At 49.4% G+C, this 20,746-nt stretch overlaps 1 protein-coding gene across 2 annotated transcripts in view; it reads right to left on the bottom strand.

Annotated features, from left to right (window-relative positions):
• LOC138758570 (sterile alpha motif domain-containing protein 1-like) overlaps positions 1-17,009 on the bottom strand; it is a 78,511-nt gene extending 61,502 nt beyond the window's left edge. For both annotated transcript variants that reach the window (XM_069927693.1, XM_069927694.1), the window contains exons 1-2: positions 16,528-17,009; positions 6,990-7,452 (exon numbers count right to left, since the gene is read on the bottom strand). In XM_069927693.1, the coding sequence (XP_069783794.1) occupies positions 6,990-7,452; positions 16,528-16,944 (880 nt within the window). In that variant the 5' untranslated portion in view covers positions 16,945-17,009. The remainder of the gene's footprint in view (positions 1-6,989; positions 7,453-16,527) is intronic.
• Positions 17,010-20,746: the final 3,737 nt, after the last annotated feature.

Here is a 20,746-nt window from a genome sequence, read left to right as displayed (position 1 = left end):
AATCCGGCGCTGTAAGAAGTTTGTACATTGTCCCCATATCTGCGTAGGTTTCCACCGGGTGCTGTGGTTTCCTCTCACCCTCCAAAAAAGGGCTTGGTGCATTTGGGTGACACAGGCTCATGGGCTGGAAGGGCCTGTTACTGTGCTATATGTCTAAATTTAAAATTTTAAAAATTTAATTGGGCAGATGCATTGACCTGCCTTTGTTATCAACACAGTGGTGGGTCCAGGATGAATCACTGATTCACCCAAACTCCTGCCAATTCACTCATTCTGTGTGCCCAGAGTGTGTAGCTTAAATGGATTTTAGTAAAAGGCTTAGCAGATTGAAAGATAAACTGCCAGTTTTACAGTAGGTCTTATAAACAGGGAAGTCAAAAATTTAATATTTTTGGAAGACTTTTGGACCTGATCTGCCATTTCAGAATTTTCTCCCACAAACTGGGGTCTTTGCACTTGGCACGACTATTGAATAAGTCTCCTGTGAATCCCGTTAATGGCAGATCAGGTTCAAAACCCCGTAATCCTGGCTATAACTTCCAAACCTCTGCTTCGACCACACTTGGAATATTGTGTTCTGTTCTGGTCGCCTCATTACAGGAAGCACGTAGATGCTTAAGAGGGTACAGAGGAGATTTACCCGGATGTTGTCTGGATTGGAACATGTCAGATGAAGCAAGGTTGACAGAGCTGGGGCTTTTCTCTGAGTGATGAAAGATGAGGATGACTTAATCAAGGTATTGTGGCAGCACACATCACGACGCAGGCGAACCGGCTATGTATTTGTCACGGCCATGGCAGCAGAGCATTGCGTCAAGATGGTGCTGCTGGGTTTTGCTTCCCTCATGGGCAGAGGGGCCATGCACACGCACTCAGCTGCGTCCTTAAGTTACCACCAATGCAGAGGCAGAACTTGACGGCCACCTTATAAGGCGGAGCGTGGGCTTTTCAAATTAAACCAATGGCAGCGAAACTGACTCACAGTGTGTAGTCTCATCCTTTTGTTTCCTCCTTGTAGCTACCACTACAGTTGGTGACCCTGAAGTGCCTAGGCGATTCTGGACTCTACATCATGGACACTGCAGCAGTCAACGCAGTGGCTATGAAATTACGCACCTTCTAGACACTTCGCCCACACACTTGGTTTGGGCAACCAGAAGCGCAATTCCACCACCAGCAAATCACCTCCGACTCAAAAATGTTCTACCATGTCGTCAGCTCCCTCGACCAAGAGTCCGCAGCCAGGGTTGACGACCTGATACACAAACCCCCCCGCCGCCAGAGGAAGTTAAATACCCAGCTCTCAAGAAGCTCCTCTTAAGTACTTTCGGCCTGTCCAGATGACAGCGGGCCGCCAAACTCATGCACCTAGATGGCCTAGGAGTTAGAGCACCATCCACCCTCATGGATGAAATGATCATACTGGCAGAGGGCCACAAGCCACGCCTCAAGTTTGAGTAGGCTTTCATGGAGCAGATGACATACAGCTGCTGTTAGCAGATGAGGATTTCTTGGACCCATGCAAGGTCACGGCCAGAGCAGATTGCGCATAAATGTGAAAACGAGTCCGCCATGAACCAGGTGTCGTGCACCAACCCCAACCGGGCACAACCGCACCCCGGCAAGCTGGTGGAGGCACCAAACACTAACTGGTGCTTTTATCACCAATGCTGGGGGGCACAGGCATGAAAATGCAGGCAACCCTGCTCGTTTCTGGAAAACAGCCAGCTCTGCCGCCGCTAGCCTTCTGCACGTCACCAACAAGGTTAGTGGCCACGGTCAACATGGATGCCAAACATAACGTCATCCCAACCGCACTAGAGACATAAACACGACCACAAGGCCCCACGCTCTAGGTGGCAAACAATACCACTATCAAAACCTTCGGCATGCGCCACATGCAAATACAGCTCGTCAATGAAAAGTTCCGGTGGAATTTCACACTGGCTGCGGTGGATACATCGCTCCTCGATGCTGATTTCCTTCGGGCACACAACCTGCTGGTGGACATGAAAGCCAAGCGCCTAGTGCATGCCCAGACTTTCCAAACCGTCCAACTCAAAGCCACGGTGAGCACCCCTAAGGATGAGTATAGACGCATCCTGAATGAATTCCCGGCTATCCTCAGCCGCAATTCACTTCCACCATGCCACAGCACGGGGTGCTACACCGCATACCGACCTAAGGCCCCCTCCTCCACGCCAAAGCCAGGAGACGGCCCCAGACAAAGTGCAGTTGGCCAAAGAGGAAGTTTCCCGGATGCAAGAGTTGGGCATGGTCTGCAGGTCCGACAGTCCGTGGGCATCCCCACTACACATGGTCCCCAAGTCCTCAGGCGGTGGCGGCCCTGTGGGGATTACTGCCGCCTTAACAACTCCACCACACCCGACCACTGCCCAGTCCCACACATACAGGACTTCACTGTCAACCTTCATGGTACGAAGGTGTTCTCCAAAGTCGATTTGGTGCATGGCTATCATCAAATACCAGTCCACCCAGACGACATTGGCAAGATGGCCATCGCCACTCCATTTAGAGTTTGAATTCCTCTGCATGCTTTTTGGTCTCAAGAACATGGCGCAAACCTTCCAGTGCTTGATGGACACAGTGGACAGAGACTTGGACTTGACATACTCATCGCAAGCAACGAGGAGCACAAGGACCATCTCCGCAGACTCTTCACTCGCCTATCAGAGTTTGGACTCACAGTCAACGTGGCGGTTCCAATTCAGGAAGGACTCCGTGCAGTTCTTGGGCCACACTATCACCGCGAACGGGGCAGCACCATTGGCAGAGAAGGTCGCAGCCATACCCCAGTTCGCCCGCCCCAACACCCTCAAAGTCCTCCAGGAATTCATGTGGACGGACAACCAATTCATCTTGGGGGTAGCTCGCATCATGAGATCACTGTTTGCCATGATATTGGCCAAAAGCAAAACCCTAGCATAGACGGAAGAGGCCTACGCAGCTTTCACCACCTTGCTGGATCATCCCAGATTGGACATATCCATGGCACTCACTGGAAACGCATCAGCAACAGCCATCGGGGGCATCCTTGAGCTATCCTTTGAAGGTCAGTGTAGGCCGCTGGCATTTTTCAGCCGCCACCTGCGCCCCCCCCCCCCCCCCCGAACTTAAATACAGTGCCTTCGACAGGGAGCTTTACCTGGCTATCAGGCACTTTCGCTATTTTCTGGAGGGCAGGCAGTTCACGCTTTTCATGGACCACAAGCCCCTTACCCATGCCTTCGCCATGGCCAAGGACCCCTGGTTAGTGTGCCAACAACGCCACCTATCCTATATATCAGAGTTCACCACTGCCATCTGGCACCTCTCCAGCAAGGACAATGTCGTGGCCAACATGCTCTCCTGACCCGCCATCCAGGCCTTATCCCCTGGGCTGGACTACTCCAGGCTGGCACAGGCCCAAAAAGAGGATGAGGAAACACAGGCCTTCCGCACAGCCATCACCGACCTCCACTTCAAAGACTTCAGTCTGCCGGACAGCCCCGACACACTTCTGTGTGATGTCTCCACTGGCACACAGCATCCAGTAGTGCCATAGCAATGGAGGCACCAAGTTTTCAAGGCTGTTCATGACCTCGCACACCCGTCCATAAAAACCACAACCCGTATGGGAGCAGAGAGGTTTGCGTGGCACGGCCTGAGAAAACAAGTCGCTCAGATGGCTCGCAATTGAACCAATGCCAAGCATCCAAAGTCCACCGTCATGTCAAGACCCCGGTCCACCAGTTCGACCCTCCGAGGAGTCAATTCGAATGTACTGTGGCCCGATGCCCGTCTCCCGAGACGCCCAGTACCTCTTCACAGTAATAGACCACACTACAAGGTGGCTGGAAGCCACTCCTTTAAGACATCTCAACTGATTCCTGCGCCAAGGCACTATTCACGCATTGGATCATGAGGTTTGGGGTACCAGCCCACAAAAACACCGACAAAGGGGCCCAGTTTATGTCAGCACTGTGGACACAGCTCGCAACGCTCCTGGGCATCAAGCTGCACCACACCACCCCCTATTACGCACAGTCCAAAGGTCTCATCGAGCGTTTCTACCACCACATGAAATCAGACCTCATGGCCCATTTAAATGGCCCCAATTGGGCAGACGGGCTCCCCTGGGTCCTACTGGGCATCAGAGTGCACCTAAAGAGGATTTACAGGCATCCTCAGCGGAATTGGTTTACGGCGCCCCGTTAACCCTGCCAGGCGAACTCTTCCACCATCTCAAGACTCAGGCACCGAAGGGAAAGCATTGTTATAGGACCTACGGGACAGGTTAGCCTCGATTCTCCCCCCCCCCCCCCCCAACCCCCACCATGGACACCAGCCTGCGTCCATCCCCCAACAGCCCCACCACAGACTTTATATTCGTCCGCCGCGGTCCGCATTCCGCCCCCCTCCAACGAACTTATGAAGGCCTGTACAAGGTCCTGGCAAATCAAGCAAAACTTTCACACTGGACATTGGGGGGTAGGGAGGAGCTGTTCACAGCAGACAGGCTGAAACTGGCACATCTGGACCTCAGCCAGCAGATCGTACCAGCACAGCTCAAACATTGGGAGCATGGCCCAGCACTCAAGGGCAACAGGACACTACACTAGAGCCAGTTCTTTGGGGGGGGGGGGGGTGTTGTGTGGCGGCACACATCGGGACGCAGGCAAACCGGCTCCGTATTTGTCACGGCCACGGCAGCGGAGCAGCCACGTCAAGATGGCGCCGCTGGGTTTTGCTTCCCTCATGGGCAGAGGGGCCACGCACGCGCACTCGGCTGCATCCTTACGCCACTGCCAATGCAGAGGCGGAACTTGACAGTTGCCTTTTAAGGCGCAGCGCGGGGGTTTCGAATTAAACCGTTGGAAGCAAAACTGATTCACAGCATGTAATCTCATCCTTTTGTTTCCTCCTTGTAGCTACCGCTACAGTAGATAAGATTATGAGGGGCTAAGATAGAGTGGACAGCCAATATCTTTCCCCTGGGGTGAATACCAGAGGGCATCTCTTTAAAGTGAGTGGAGGATAGTTTAGGGAAGACATCAGAGGCAAGCTTTTTTTTTTACTCAGAGTGGTGGGTGCCTGGAGTACATTGCTGGGGGTGCTGGTGGAGGCTGGTTCAATTGTGACAGGCACGTGGATGCAAGTAAAATAGAGGGTTATGGGTGAGGTCGGGAAGGATTAGATTGTTGTGGAGTAAGCTTCCCCATTAGTCAGCAGAATATCATGGCTGAAGGGAGTTGGAATGCAGTGACCCAGTGTTAGAATGGGTCCTTGTTCCAAATTTGGCCTCGGTGAACTTTTTACATTGGTGTTAGAGTGAGCAGTGCTGAAGATTGAGTTAGGTTACAAGAGGTTAGAGATCATCTGGGAAAGGCAGATGGAATTCAACTCCAACACATATAGAGTGATGGATTTTGGGAAGTTAAACCAGGCTAGAGTGGCTGGGTTGAGGGGATTGTTTCCCAACAGAGAGACACCTTAGGATACATACGTCCCTGAAAGTGGAAACAAGCCAGAGTGGTGAGAGGGTATACGGCATTCTTGCCTTCATCATCGTTGGTTAGGCTGCACTCAATAAATCGTGTGCAGTTCTAGTCTCCGCACTACAGAAGGATATGGTTAAACTGCAGAAAAGATTCACGAAGATTGGATGGTTTAAATTATGAGAGACTGAATAGGCAGGAATTAGTGCCCACAAGATGCATGGAAATGAGGAACAAATCTAACATATTTTAAGTTTGCTGTTAACACTACATTTAGATAGGTTAAGCAGGAGGGAAAAGGTCAGGAAGATGGTGTAATGTTGGTACTTGTGAGGTCATTCCTCTTGGTAAGCAGGTTATTGTCACGTGATACTACATTTAGAACGTAACATACATGAAATTCTTTAACTGTTTGTCTACCCTAAGACCGACAGAGACGCCACTTTGTCCAGCGCCCCTCACAGAAACCTACAGCACCTGGTGTTCCTGGGCGGTCTCCCCTCCAAGTACTGACCAGTCCTGAGCCTGCTTAGCTTCCGAGATCACACAATGTCATGCATATTCAGGCTATTAGGCTTCAGAGTAGATCAGACTATTTAGACTGGCTGCATGGTAATAACTCCTTCCAGCCCTCGAGCCCGTGCTACCCAATTAAGCTATAATCCCCATACATTTTGGATGGGAGAAAACTGGAGCATCCAGGGGAAACCCACAAGGAGAATGTACAAACCCTTTACTAACAGTGGCTGATTCGAACATGGGTGACTGGTGCTGTAAGAGCGTTAGGTTAACTGTGGCGTCCAAATTTTAAATTGTGAAAAATTTCAGCAAGCTGTTCAGTGGAGAAACCTGAGAATGCTTGTACATGAATTATAAATAAGTTCGCAAATGCAGCAGGTAATCAAGAAAGCAAATGAGATGTAGGCCTCCATTGTTGGAAGGATTAAATTTAAGAGCAGGGAGGTTATGCCACAGCTGTACAGGGGACTGGCGAGGCCGCGTACGGAGTACAGCACACAGTTCTGGGGCCTCCTTACTTACAGAAGGATGTACTGGGTTTGGAATGGTGTGGAGGAGGTTCAGAGAGACGAATGGATCATCTCACGAGGAGAGATTGAGTAGCTTCATTGAAGTTTAGGAGGGAGAGGAGGAAATCTTATGGAGCCATCCAGAAATGAGAAATGAATAGAATATAGAAACAGAAATATTCAGATTCAAGGGAGACAGAGAGGAGGAACTGCTTCCCCAGAGAGGAGTGAATTAGTAGAATTCTCTGCCCAAGGAAGCAATCAAGGCTTGAATGTATTTAAGACACAGATGGATAATGTTTTTGAAGAAATGGGGGAATTAAGGATTAGGGGGAACAGACAGGTAAGTGGAGCAAAATCCAGGGCCAGATCAGCTGTAATCTTATTGAATGGCTAAACAGGCCCAACAGGGTAAATGCCAACTTCTGCTTTTATTTCTTCTATTGTCTCGAAAATCTGTTACCTGGGTGGATGCCAGGCTTTTGGGTGCATTCATCTTCGCAGCCCTCTTCCACCGGTACAGGTTCACCAGAAGAGCGAGCTTCCCCTGTGATATCCGGGCAGGTGCGCACTTGAATTCCCCCGTGCTCCATGGCCTCTCGTTTCAGCTCCGCCTCAGTGATGTCCTTGGGCTCGTCTCCTGGGCAAAGTCGAGGGCTCTGCTCCACTGCTGAAGATACTTCAAACTGCTCTTCAGTGGACAGGCCCTCACCAACATCTTCAACAGGGGGATCTTCAGAGGCAGGTGACATGGTGGGTCTCTCCTTGGCAGCCCCATCCTCGATCCTGCAATCAGTGACTGGTTCCACCTCATTCTTTACCCCACTGAGCATTTGCCCTATTGACTCCCGATCTTTCAGTGGGACCACCTTTTCTTCACTTTCCTCACTGTCGGACGCTTCCGCTTCTCTTGCTCTCCTGGTCTTCTGCAGGAAAAAGTGACAGTATTTAGGTCAGAGGGAATATGTAGTATCCCATTCCCAACTTCCTGCACAGCCACACGAACCCCAATGACAATGAGCAAAAAGCTCAACTGAAGTTTAAAGGATGATATGCTGGAGAATAAGATGGCTCTTGTACAAGAATTTCCACTTACAATATACGTTTTGAGCTATACTCGCTGTATAAGACTACCCCAAGTCTAGGAATACCGCTGAGCTGTGGAGTGATGCTATCACAATAGTACGAAAGCAAATTACCCAGTAAAGATTTAAATTATATTCACATATTTTAAAATAAACCACCGCTGGCTCCTTTAACAGGCCCCTAAAGCCTGTACAAAGCCAACAGCAGTTAGACTGGGCGAATGGAACCCGCAGGGGAGCACTGAAACTTCGTTGTAAAGTTTTGGATTTTATACTTTCCGCGGGGAGTGCTGAAACTTCGCTCTCAAGTTTTGGATTTTATTCTTGGCATACAAGGTTTTGGGATGACTTTAAATTTCAAGTCTCATCTTATATGCAGGCATATACGGTATTTGAGGGGAGCAAGGTGATTAGAGAATGATGAGAAGTTGCTTCTTTCAGTGAGTGAACCCAGAATGGGTGTCCTTGGGAGGAAGAACAATTGTAAAATTAAATCTAGGCATTCAAGAGCATACAGAATTTTGGGAACTCCAACTCTCAAAAAGTTGGTGAATGGTTAAGATTATTGGGGACTGAACTAAAACAGGTAGGAGGAGTTGAAATACAAGAGGGATGGGGGTGGGGGGTGGGGGGAGAAACAACTGCTGCCTCATAGCTCGTGTGGAGTTTGCATGATTTCCTCAAGGTGCTCCAGTTTCTTCCCATATGGGCTGGTCAGTTAACAGTCTGGTGTTGCCCATGGTAAACGCGAGTGGTAGGATCTCCACTTGTTTATACCCATCACTCTGCTCACAACCTCTGCTCACTGCTCCCTTCAGGCAGAAGGTTCAGAAGACTGAAGACCTGCACCTCTAGGTTCAAAAACAGCTTTTGTCCTACAGTTATCAGGCTCTTGAACCTCCCTGAACTCCTTAAACTAAGCCAGTTTCACCAGAAGATCAGTCTGCAATACTGAAATGCCACTTTTTTCTTGCCCTAACTGCAACTGTGAATATTTTTACATTTATCTGTCCTGGCATTATGATTGTAATTTCACTACTACAGAAAAAAACCATGGTATCTAGAATTCAGGCAACTGGCAGCCTCAAGCAACCAGCAAAAAAAAGCGCAGAAAATAAATAGGTTAAAAAATACGGGTTTATAATTGGCGTACCTCACCGTTTGTTCGTCAATCAAGCAACATGCATTTTGAAGCAACTTAAAAATTCACTTATCTGGCATCTACCAATCCCAATAGGTGCCGCACACCAGGGTTTTCACTCTATTTGTTGTTGATGGATCTGTGTGATTGTAACAAGGAAGCACGTTGGTCTACCTGTATGTAGTATGTATGGATATGACATTAAACTTTCATCGTTATCATTCGGGTGAGTTGATGGGAGGACGGGTTATAGAGTAAAACTAGTGGGAGAACAGGAATGCTGTGCAAGCTGGCATGGCCTCAGTGGTTAAATTCCCCACCCACCCCTCCAGCCCAACCTCCCTACCACGCTCAACACTTATGGTATGCTATTAGTCAAAAACACAGTCATGGCAATAAGGACCCACCAGTGAACACCAACAAAGAACTGTTGTACACATTTCACATAGATATTGTATATATTTCAGGAGGTCCGCCTCTCCTGTCATAGTTCTATTACCAAATCATTTGCACAATTCAATTGGACATTTTGCGAGTTTCATCTTTTCAAACAGAGGACATGAGTTAAGGGTGAAAGGGGAAAGGTTTGGGGGGGGGGGGGGAACTTCTTCATAGAGAGCAGGGGGAGTATGGAACGAGCCGCCAGCTGAGTCGTGAATTTTAAGAAAAATGTGGACAGATACATGGATGAGAGAGATATGAAGGGCTAAGGTCCGGGTACAGGTCAATTGGACTAGGCAGAATAATAGTTTGGCACAGATGAGAAGGGAATTTTTCTGTGCATAATGTTCCATGTTTCAGCATGAATTGTCGAATGTGCAGACAGTGGTCCTGATAGATCTGGACAACTGCTCACCTCTCTGGCTCACTGGTAACACACTTGGCTCCAAATCAAAGGGTTAATATCCAGCTGTGGGGGGGGTGGGGGGGGGGTAAGTGGCGTCACAGTTGCAGTCAGAACAGTCTGGTTCGGTCTCAGTCAGTATCGAGGGGCGTCTTGAGCTTGTGCTTCAAGGAAACCCATTTTGTGGTCATCCCAACTCTCAAACTGATACACTGTGTTAAACTAAAACCACAACACTGAAGAAACTCAGCAGGTCAAGCAATGTACTTGCAATAGCAAAGATAAAGATTACATAATCAACATTTCAGGCTTGAGCAAAATGTAGACAGGTGCCGGAACACAAAAATCACTCAAGCTCCAAGCGCTGGTTATGTATCTTTATCTTAGCTATATAAAGTACATGCACTTTATCTATGCCCCATGATTTTACATAGACTCCTATATTCCAGGGAATAAAGACCCAGCCTCTCCCTGTAACACAGGCCTTCCAGATCTGACAATATCCTGGTGAATTCCATCTGCACCCCTTCCAATTTGCTGACATCTTTCCCATGGCTGAGTCATGAGAAACAGCACATTATTCCGTGTGGTCTGACCAACACCTTGCACAGCTGTATCAAGTATCCTACTTAAGGTAGAGAGAGAGGATCTAAGGAGCAGGATGTTGAATGTATTTGGGTAATGATTGAGGAACGGGAAATAGGGACAAAAAAAAGTCTATAGGTCTCTAAATTATTACTTTATAGTGGCAGATTTCAGATTGATTGTCAGAGTACACACATGATGTCACATAAAACCCTGAGATTCTTTTCTGTGGATGAGGCAGAATTGCCATTTATTTGGTAATGCAAAGAGAACTGCACACAAACAAATAAAGAAATGTAAACAACTGACTGCAATACAGAGAGGAGAAAAAAAACAAAGTGCAAGAGCAAGAGTCCTTAAATGGGTCTCTGGCTGAGTTTGTTGTTGAAGAGTCTGATGGTGGAGGGTTGTTCAGCTGTTCCTGAACCTGGTGGTGGGAGTCTGGTGGCACCTTTCCAGATGGCAGCAGCGAGAACAGAGCGTGTGTTGGTTGGTGTGGATCCTTGATGATTGTCGCTGCCTTCCAACAGCAGTGTTCCCTGTGTAAATGCCTAAACAAGCGAAGCTACAACGAGATGAGGGAGGAGTTGGCTAGCGTAAACTGGGAGAATATATGGTGGGACAGTTGAAGAACAGAGGAAGACTTTCTGAGATTTTTCATAGTCCTCAACAAAAGCATATCCCAACTTAAACCAAGGTCAGTAAGGGTGGGGAGAGCCAGCCTTGGATAACTGAGGAAATAAAGGATGGCATCAAATTAAAAGCTCATGCATGCAGGGTTGTCAAGAAGAGTGGGAAACTGAAAAATTGGGAAAACTTCAAAAAGCAATCAATGAAGAAAGGAAAGAGATTGTAAACTAGCACAAAATTTAAAAGTAGATAAATATTTATAAATATAAAAAGCGGGTAAAGGTGGAAAAAGTGAACACATCCCTTGGAAGACGAGAAGGGCAGCCCAGTTAGCAGAGTGGTTAGAGCACCAGCGACCTTGTTTTTAAATCCGGCGCTGTCCGTAAAGAGTTTGTACGTTCTCCCCCGTTTCCGTGGATTTACTCCCACCATTCAAAACGTACTAGGAGTTGTAAGTTAATTGTGTGTAATTGGGCAGCATGGGTTCGTAGGCCGGAATGGTCTGCATTTTAAAAATGTTGAAATTTAAAATGGCAGAGGCTTTAAACAACCATTTTGCGTCAGTCTTCATAGGGGAAAACACACCCACACGCCTTAGAGTTAAACAAGAAAGTCTGCCGACATTATCATTGTACTTCAATACACAAAAGTACTGGAGAAACTCAGCATTCTTTATGTAGCAAAGGTGCAGAACCAATGTTTCGGGCTTGAGCCCTTCATCAAGGTATGAGCAAAAAGCAGGCAGGCACCAGAATAAAATGGTGAAGTGAGGGGCTGGGGGAGGAGCACAGTCCCACGGACAAGAGATCTTTGGTGGATCTGGGTGGAATGGCAGAAGGGAAAAAAGCTGGGAAGTGATAAGGGGAGGGGATAGCTCTCTGAATGGAGAGGGAAGGGGGTGCAGAGCACTGATGCCCCATGAAGTAGAAATTAACATATGGAGTTCTTCACAATAGCATCTGTTTCACAAAACACATTTGATTGGGAAACCTGTGACACCAATTGTCAACTAGACAAGGATCACGGTCAGTAAAGTTTGGAAAGAGAGCTCCACACTAATTATTCACCAATAAAGTGGGTCGAAAACAACACATGAACACGAGTAGCATCAATCGTTAACAAGACAAAATCGGTTAGAGATTTTCTAAAGGACCGCAGCCCAGGATAAATTATTAATCTCAGCCCAATGCTGATCATGTGGTCCAGTGGTAAACACATTGTGGCGGCTCTATGGCTGCACAACTCCCAGAAGGCATTGAGCTATGTGACGTGATGACGTCAGTGTGAGTCAAGCACGTGATTCCCCCTCCCTTCTGAGCCAGAGATGTAACCACCTTGACTTGTCCCTGGTAGGTCGTTTCTCCCCCCCAGCCCTCCCCAACAATGTCTAAAACAGTGGTATGAGTCATTGTGGGAGGCTCCAGCGTCTTCAACTGCAGGTCGGTGGACTGGTTCAGCACTGGAGTCGGCAGTCAAAGCATCAGGAGCTCCGGTGCATGGGGGGGCGTTGGGCCCTGTGATGGATTGGGAGGCCTGCAGCCAGGGTCCACATTGGAGTAGCCGGCCATGGCGTTGGGAGCTCTAGTAAGTTGGTGGCTGGGGTCAGGGTTCAGGGTCAGCGGCTGTAGCGTTGGGAGTTCCATCAGGTGAGTTCTCTCCCTTCCCTTCCTCCTTCATCCACCTAGTCAGCCTTCCTCCTGATCGCTGCTGTCCCCTCACTCCCTCCTCCACCTATCACCTCCTGCCTTTCCTGTCCACCCCCCATCCTCTTGTTCGGATGCCTGCCAACATTCTTTCAGACCTTGAAGGGCTCAAGCCCGAAATGTTGGTTATGTATTTTTACTTTTGCTACGTAAAGGACACTGTTTGACCAGCTGAGTTTCTGCAGCATTTTGTGTTTTTACTTCAATCACGGTGTTTACAGAGTTACATAATAGATGGGAACTGGTTGACAGAGTCTGACACCAACCATTCATTACAGTTAGCTCCACACCAATGAGACAGCATTCAGTAACAGTCATTCGCTACAGAGGACATTAATGATCAGAAAGAGAGTAACACTGGTTAGACAATCCAGTGATAACTGTAGGGAAGTCCCAAAACATTTCTGGGCAGAGATCAGCACAAACCATTGTTCAGACCCAATCAAGAATAATTAGTGGGCTCAGAGTCTGTCGCAAACAAACAGACCAACACCAGGTGCAGTCAGAATCACCCTGTCCACAGCTGTTCCTGCACTGCCATCTGTACCCTCCCCATGTGCCTTCCCCCAGGTGCCCGCACTGACACCCGCACCACTGTAAGGGTTAAAATGAATCGCAAGTTGCAAGCAGCTAGAAATGTTTTTGAATTCTAGGAGTATGCCTCCACAGTAAGTTTCTAGCCAAGGTCCTTTTTCTGCATGTTTAATATAAACAAGTTTAGTTTTGAATGTGCATTCGTACTGTTCATAACCAAGGAAAATAGTCCAGCTAATTTCTTTGACTGTTCTTTTGAATATATAAACATATTAATATTTTATTGTCAATTTTGTTAAGTTTTGAGTTTTAATAGTTCTCATCACATAAAGTTCAAATAAAAAGTGAAAACTTTAAAACGTACTTTTCATTTTAACGTTAGAGTCAAACGACAACATCTGCATGCTGTCCAAGTGATTACAAAGGAAAATAGTCACAACACGTATCCCAGATGCCCACGCTGCCGCCTGTACCCTCCCCAGGGGCCCACGCTGCCGCCTGTACCCTCCCCAGGGGCCCACACTGCCGCCTGTATCCTCCCCAGGGGCCCACACTGCCGCCTGTACCCTTCCCATGGGCCCCACGCTGCCGCCTGTACCCTCCCCAGGGGCCCACGCTGCCGTTTGTACCCTCCCCAGGGGCCCAAGCTGCCATCTGTACCCTCCCCAGGGGCCCACGCTGCCGTTTGTACCCTCCCCAGGGGCCCAAGCTGCCATATGTACCCTCCCCAGGGGCCCACGCTGCCACCTATACCCTGTCCAGGGGTCCACGCTGTCGTCTGTACCCATGCCCACTCCAAAGTCTCTTGCTCTATCTGCTCTCTCAAAATTGAAATATATTGTCAAACTACATACATGATCTCACATACAATCCTGAGATTCTTTTTCTTGCGGGCAAGACTGAATGTCTACTTATTGGTAGTGCAAATAAAAAACTCAAGATACTTGAACAAAAGCGAGAAGTGTAAACAAGAAGGAAGTGCAAACAAACTGGGCAATATATTCCGAACTTGTTCACAGCAGGCACACTCATCCTCACCCACGCCCCAGGATACTCACCCCTACGACTGACAGAAGGTCTCTGAACGACTTCCATCATTTAAATATGGAGACCAATACACAACGCTCTGCAAGTGAACTCCTCACCCTCTATAACAGAGGCATCACCTCCTTACCACTGTGATTAATTCCCCCATTAAGAAGCAGTAATTTATTGCCCCAGATTGGGAAGATACTGGGATATCTGTCCTCCACCTTCATTTTGGTGTGACTTTTTGCAAAATCATCTGACATCAGCAGGGAGGGTGCAAAACCCTCGTAGAGTATAACCCCGATTATCCGAAATCGGATTCTCCAAAATCCTCGGTTATCCCAAATGTTTTAAAAACCGGAAAAATGAGGATATCCAAAACAAATCAGAAATCCTCATTTATCCTGGAGGGACCTCGGGCTCCCGCGGGGACCCCGGGCAGCTGTGGGGACCTCAGTGGGGAGCTGTCGGTGATCGGCCATGGCCAGCATTTATTTTTGGTGAGAATTAAACATTATTTATTTAAATGTTTAAAAAGCCTTCCCTTGTTGTTGTTTAAACATTGTTACAAGTGATTTGCTGTTGATATTGGGCTGTTTTAAAAAAAAAAATGACCAGTTCCCCAAAAAAAACCATTTATCTGACATAGGCCCAGTCCCAACTATTTGGATAATCGGAATTGTACTGTAAAATATTCCAATACAGTACAGCCCTTCAGCCCATGATGTTGTGTCGACCAACATAAACCTTCTCAACTAACTAAACTTTCCTGATCTCAACTTTTTTTTTGCAGCCATGTGCCTAAGAGTTTCTGAAATGCCACTATTGTTTGAGCCTCCACCACCATCCCTGGCAATGCATTCCAGGCTCCCACAACTCTCTGTGTAAAACGTTTACCCCTGATGTCATCCCTAAACTTTCCTCCCCTCACCTTGTACAGATGTCCTCTGAAGTTTGCTACCCTCGTCCTGCCCCTCTTGCAATCTTGCAGACCTACTTTTTTAAAATTTTGCCTGCCAAAAGATTATCACTTCACTTTTCCGCACTTTATGCTCCATTTGGCAAATCTCTGCCCACTCTTTCCATCTCTTTGTTGTCCTCATCTAACTTATTTTCTTATGGTGAGTACAGGTAAAGTAAATGCAAGCAGGCTTTTTGCCCTGAGGTGCGGAGAAATTAAAAACATGGGTTAAGGGTGAAAGGAGAAAAGTTGAAGGGAATATTAGGAACTTCTCGCAGAGAGCAGTGGGAGTGTGGAACGACTGCCAGCTGAAGTGGTGAATGCAGGTTCAATTTTGACATTTGGGAAGAATTTGGACAGGTCCATGGATGGGAGATATGGTCTGGCTACAGGACAGCAACACTAGGCAGGTTAAGAGTTCAGCATAGAGTAAAGGGGACTGTTTTTGTGCTGTATGGTTCTATCCTTGCAAGTTTATCCCAGTTATCGATGTAGAGTTGTGGCCCCAGGATACTTGCCACAGGAAAGCTACTTATACCAACTCTTGTACCCGTTCGCCAATCCTCTAGCCTTGCCAATGGGCTCTTCCAGCTTTTATTTTCTGCATTAACCTTGAGCATGAGGCACAAGTTCTCTACAATGTCCTTGCCAGGTGATCCGGTGCCCAGATAGTCCCACCTGGCAGCCTGCCCCTTGTACATCCATGGCTATGCTGGGTGCATCTGCACCCCCACTCTTCATCTCCTCTGGGCACACCTGCTCCCATATGAGGGTGTTCCCTCATGTAATGCCACCCTCAGTGGGGGTACTCAGCACCCAGGCACATGGGTTGCATGCACCCACCCGCATTCCCAGGGACCCAGGCTGAGCCATTCACTTCTGAACAAGCCCTATCCTTTCACCCCTGCTTTGTTCATGCCTGGCACTCTAACACCTGTGTTGAGTAACAACCAACCAACCCCTCCCAACCTTAGTACCCAGTTCCCCTGAAACCCAGCTCAGGCACCCACATGCCCCAGACCTGTCACCCCAGCCCAAGGCTCCTGTAACAACCAAGACCTAACCTGTCTGTCACTCTCACCCGGGGGCCACTCCATTACCTCCCACTCCTGGGGAACCTTCCAATCCCAAGGCCCCCACCCCTCGCCCAGGTGCACCCAACACCCCGGGGAGGCCCCTAACTCCATCAAGGTCGCCCCTTCACCCTCTACCTCCCCAGGGGCACCCCTTCACCCTCTACCTCCCCAGGGGCACCCCTTCACCCCCTACCTCCCCAGGGGCACCCCTTCACCCCCTACCTCCCGAGGGGCACCCCTTCACCCCCTACCTCCCCAGGGGCACCCCTTCACTCCCTACCTCCCCAGGGGCACCCCAACCCTCGAGGGGCACCCCTTCACCCCCTCGAGGGGCACCCCTTCACCCCCTCGAGGGGCACCCCTTCACCCCCCCCCCCCACAAGGGACTCCCCCTTCACTCCCCCGGGACTCACCTTACTGTCGGGCCCGGTGTCAGCGCCCGGCAGCCGCCGCCTCCTGTCGGCCGCCTCCCCCTGGGCCGGGGCCGGCCTCCTGCTCCGGGCCCGTCCCTCTTGCTGCTCCTTGTGCCGGGCCCGGGTCACCACCACGCCGGGCTGCAGGCGGACCGGGGCGCGCTCCCGCGGCGGGGGACGCGCCGGCTCGGGCTCCCTCGGCCCCGCGTTGCGGTACGAGTGCGCGCCCTTGGTGCTGACGCGCAGCACGGCGCGGGCCCGCAGCAGCCGCTCGAGCTGGCGCCGGGTTCGGCTCGGGGATACGCCGTGGCGCCGCTGCAGCGCCTGGCAGATGCGCTCCTGGTCCGGCCGCGCCTTCCGCGCCCGCAGCCACTCGATGGTCTCGGCGATCCAGCGCCTGCACTCGGCCTCCGACATGGCGCCGCTGCGCCCGCCGGCCGGCCCTCCCGCTCCGGGTCCACCCCCGCCCGCTGCTCCCGGTTCCCTCCGCTCCGGGTCCACCCCCGCCCGCCCGCTGCTCCCGGTTCCTCCCGCTCCGGGTCCACCCCCGCCCGCCCGCTGCTCCCGGTTCCTCCCGCTCCGGGTCCACCCCCGCCCGCTGCTCCCGGTTCCTCCCGCTCCGGGTCCACCCCCGCCCGCTGCTCCCGCCTCCTCCACGCTCCGGGTCCACCCGCCCGCTGCTCCCGCCTCCTCCCTGCTCCGGGTCCACCCGCCCGCTGCTCCCGGTTCCTCCTGCTCCGGGTCCACCCGCCCGCTGCTCCAGGTTCCTCCTGCTCCGGGTCCACCCGCCCGCTGCTCCCGGTTCCTCCTGCTCCGGGTCCACCCGCCCGCTGCTCCCGGTTCCTCCTGCTCCGGGTCCACCCGCCCGCTGCTCCCGGTTCCTCCTGCTCCGTGTCCACCCGCCCTCTGTTCACGGCACCTCCCGTTGAGGGTCCACCCGCCAGCTTTCCCACCCGCCATCCGTTCCGGCTCCTCCCCCGGGGTCGACCCACCTACTTTTCAGAAATGGTTTCAGGCTCTGACCCTCCCCCCTCCTCCCTTCCTCTCTTACCCTTCACCTCCCTCCATCCCTCTTCCTCTCCCTCCCTCCCCCCTCCCTGGTTTCAACAGCCGCTCCTCTCAGGACCAACACCTTACATCTCATGGGCTTCAACAGCCCAATTCTGCCACCCGGGGTCCAACAGCCTACTCCTGACCCCTGGGGACCAACCGCCCACCCACGGCTGTTGCGCCGACTGCAGGCAGGGGAGAAGATGCTCTCTCTCCCTCCTCCCACCCCCACCAAGAAAGGTTGGAGGCAGAGCTACTCCAACACAGGGGTATGGAGGTGGGGCAGATTTCCCAGACCACTACCCCCAAACTGGGCAATACCCCAAACACCCTAAACTAAGACAATATCGTGGACCACCCAAACTGAGGTAATATTCCGGCACCCATCAAACTAGGATAATATCCCAGACCACCCAAACTGGGGCAATATCATGGGACCACCCAAACTGGGGCAGTATCCCAGGGCCCCCAAAACTGGGGCAATATCATGGGACCTCCCAAACTGGGATAGTATCCCAGGAGCCCCAAAATGCAGTGATATCCTGGGACCTCCCCCAAACTGGGTTAATATCCCGGGACCCATCAAACTAAGATGGACCCCCCAAACTGGACTGATATCCTGGGACCACCCCAAACTGGGCCGATATCCCTAGACCACCCCAAAACTGGGGTAAAATTCCTCCAAAACCCCCTCCCCACCCTGAATGCCTGTTTCTATGCTGTAGTATTCTCCGGTTCTATGTTGGAAAACTAGGGACCATACAGAGTGCTGGAGAAACCCAGCAGGTCAGGCAGCATCCATGGAAAGCAACAGTTGATGTTTGGGGCCGAAACCTTTCATCAGGAGTGCTTTTGGTCCAAATCATAGAACACTACAGCACAGTAAAGGGCCTTCAGCCATCGATGTTGTGCTGACCCATATATTCTTACAAAAAAACTAAACCCATCCATGTGTCTGAGTCTCTCAAGTGCTCCAAATGTTTCAGCCTCCACCTCTATCCCTGGCAAGGCATTCCAGGCACCCACAACTCTGTGTAAAAATCTTACCCCTGACAACTTCCCTAAACTTCTCACCTTGTATAGATTTCAACTGTCAACAATCTATTGTTTTCCATGGCTACTGTGGAACTAGAGGTTTGAACTAGTGCTTTCTACCCTATTATCATTATTTTGTATGCATCAACAGGTTCCCCCTCAGCCTCCTCTGCGACACTACTGGAAAGTACCATAATGAACTCATCCACAGAGCAATAAGACACGGGCAGGGACCAAGCAAGGTTAAAATAGTCTGTCAAACCTCTGTTGATGTATCAAAATTAAAAACAGTGGCAGTCTCTACCCCCAAAGGGCCCCCCACCACCCAGGGCATGCCCTCTTCACTCTGCTACCATTGGGATAAAGGTACAGGAACCTAAAGATGAGCACTCAGCGGCACGAGGACAGCTTCTTCCCCGCTGCCATCAGATTCCTGAATAATAAATGAACCACAGAAACTGCCTTTGTCTTTTTCCTTTTCTTGCACTATTTTTATTTGTTTGGTAAGAGGGTTTACATAAATGTTTGCACTATGATACTGTTGCAAAACAATGAGCTTTGTAACGTGTTCGTGACATTAAATTCTGAATCTGAACAATTGGTAAAGTTATCCATGTTCTGCATTGATATCAATTAGTTGGTCGGCTGGACGGGACAATAGCAGATGGAATTTAAACCTGATCAGTGTGAGATAATACACTTTGGGGTTGGGGGAGGTTTATAGGGGTTGGAGGTTGAAGAAAATCAGCATTCATTTTAAAATAATGTCCTAAAAATCAACTGGATTGAAAGGAATCTATGACCTACAACCCCCTCCATTCTTGGAGGTGCCTTGGGAGATCGAACATAGGATGTTACAGCACATTACAGGCCCTTTAGCTCATGATATTATACTGTCCTATGTAAACTAACCCTTCCCTACCTTACAATCATAACACTCTTTTTCTTGCATTCACAGGCCTGTCTAATGTTACGAGCTCAGAGGACCCCAAAACCCAGCAGCAATAGATATTCACCACGACAAATGGTTACTTAAACAAAAGTTGCTTTTAATTATCTTTAAACATGAAAACAGAATCACACTTTAACTTATCACTAACTTACTTAACCCCATTCTAATTCTAAGCGCACGTGTATGTAATGTGTGTGTAAGTTTAGAAAAGTTCTTTGGTTCACAGTCCAATCACTTCTCATTCTTCCAGGTTCACTGGTTGCAGGCAATTTTTATATATGCACAGAATTTAACATTTATAAAGAATTTAACATTTATAAAGTTCACCAGGATTTGGTGCTTGAAAGGTAAATGGTTACCACTCAGGAAGGTTCTTGTTGATTTTCAGAGAGAGATTTGTTGTTCCTTTATAATCAGCCACTTCAGTGTCTTGCTGATGAAACTTGCCCCTTCAGGTCACCACAGAGTTCCTTTCTGTTTCACTTATTCCAAATGAAACATTAGACAGCCAGTCCTCTCCTCTTGCATGAACCACAAGGGCTTTGACCAGGCCGTCTTACAACTGGGTTTTCCATAAGCTTGCCAGCTTGCCCTGTTCCAGTCCCAGCTGCTGTCTGCTGGCTGTAACACTGTACAAGTGATCTCTGTCACTGTCTCTCTGTCTCTCTCTCTCTCTCTCTCTCTCTCTCTCTCTCTCTCTCTCTTTCTCTCTCTCTGACTCTCTGAGAGAAAGCCTGTTTTTCTCTCTCTGCTTGCAAAACCACATGATCCTCTCAAAACAGCAAATTCTCTTCCAGACATAGTGGCTCTGACATGCTCTTTCCTTGCCTTTTGCAAACAACAATCCATTAGTAAAGTCTCTTGATTACTCTTCAAAAGCTCTTGCAAAAGCTCTGGAGCCGATACGTCTATCATGGGGCAGAGCTCCAGTATTGTAAATAAGATCTGTTTTAAAGTGTTTGTATGTGACCTACTCTAACAAACCTTTCCCAATTTATCTCCCAAAAACTTATCTATATAAATCTATATACTCTATCACACTAAGAACATGTCATTACAACACAGTACAGGTCCTTCAGCTCATGATGTTGTGCTGACCTATATATAAATAAAAAAACCTAAACCCTTCTTCCTCATAAATCTCTATTTTTCTTTCATCCATGTGCCTGTCACAAGAGATTC

This window comes from Narcine bancroftii, chromosome 3, assembly GCF_036971445.1.
Source record: "Narcine bancroftii isolate sNarBan1 chromosome 3, sNarBan1.hap1, whole genome shotgun sequence".
NCBI lineage: Eukaryota > Metazoa > Chordata > Chondrichthyes > Torpediniformes > Narcinidae > Narcine > Narcine bancroftii.
The sequence above is the reverse complement of the archived record's forward strand: the minus strand, read 5'-3'. Positions and strand labels throughout refer to the sequence as shown.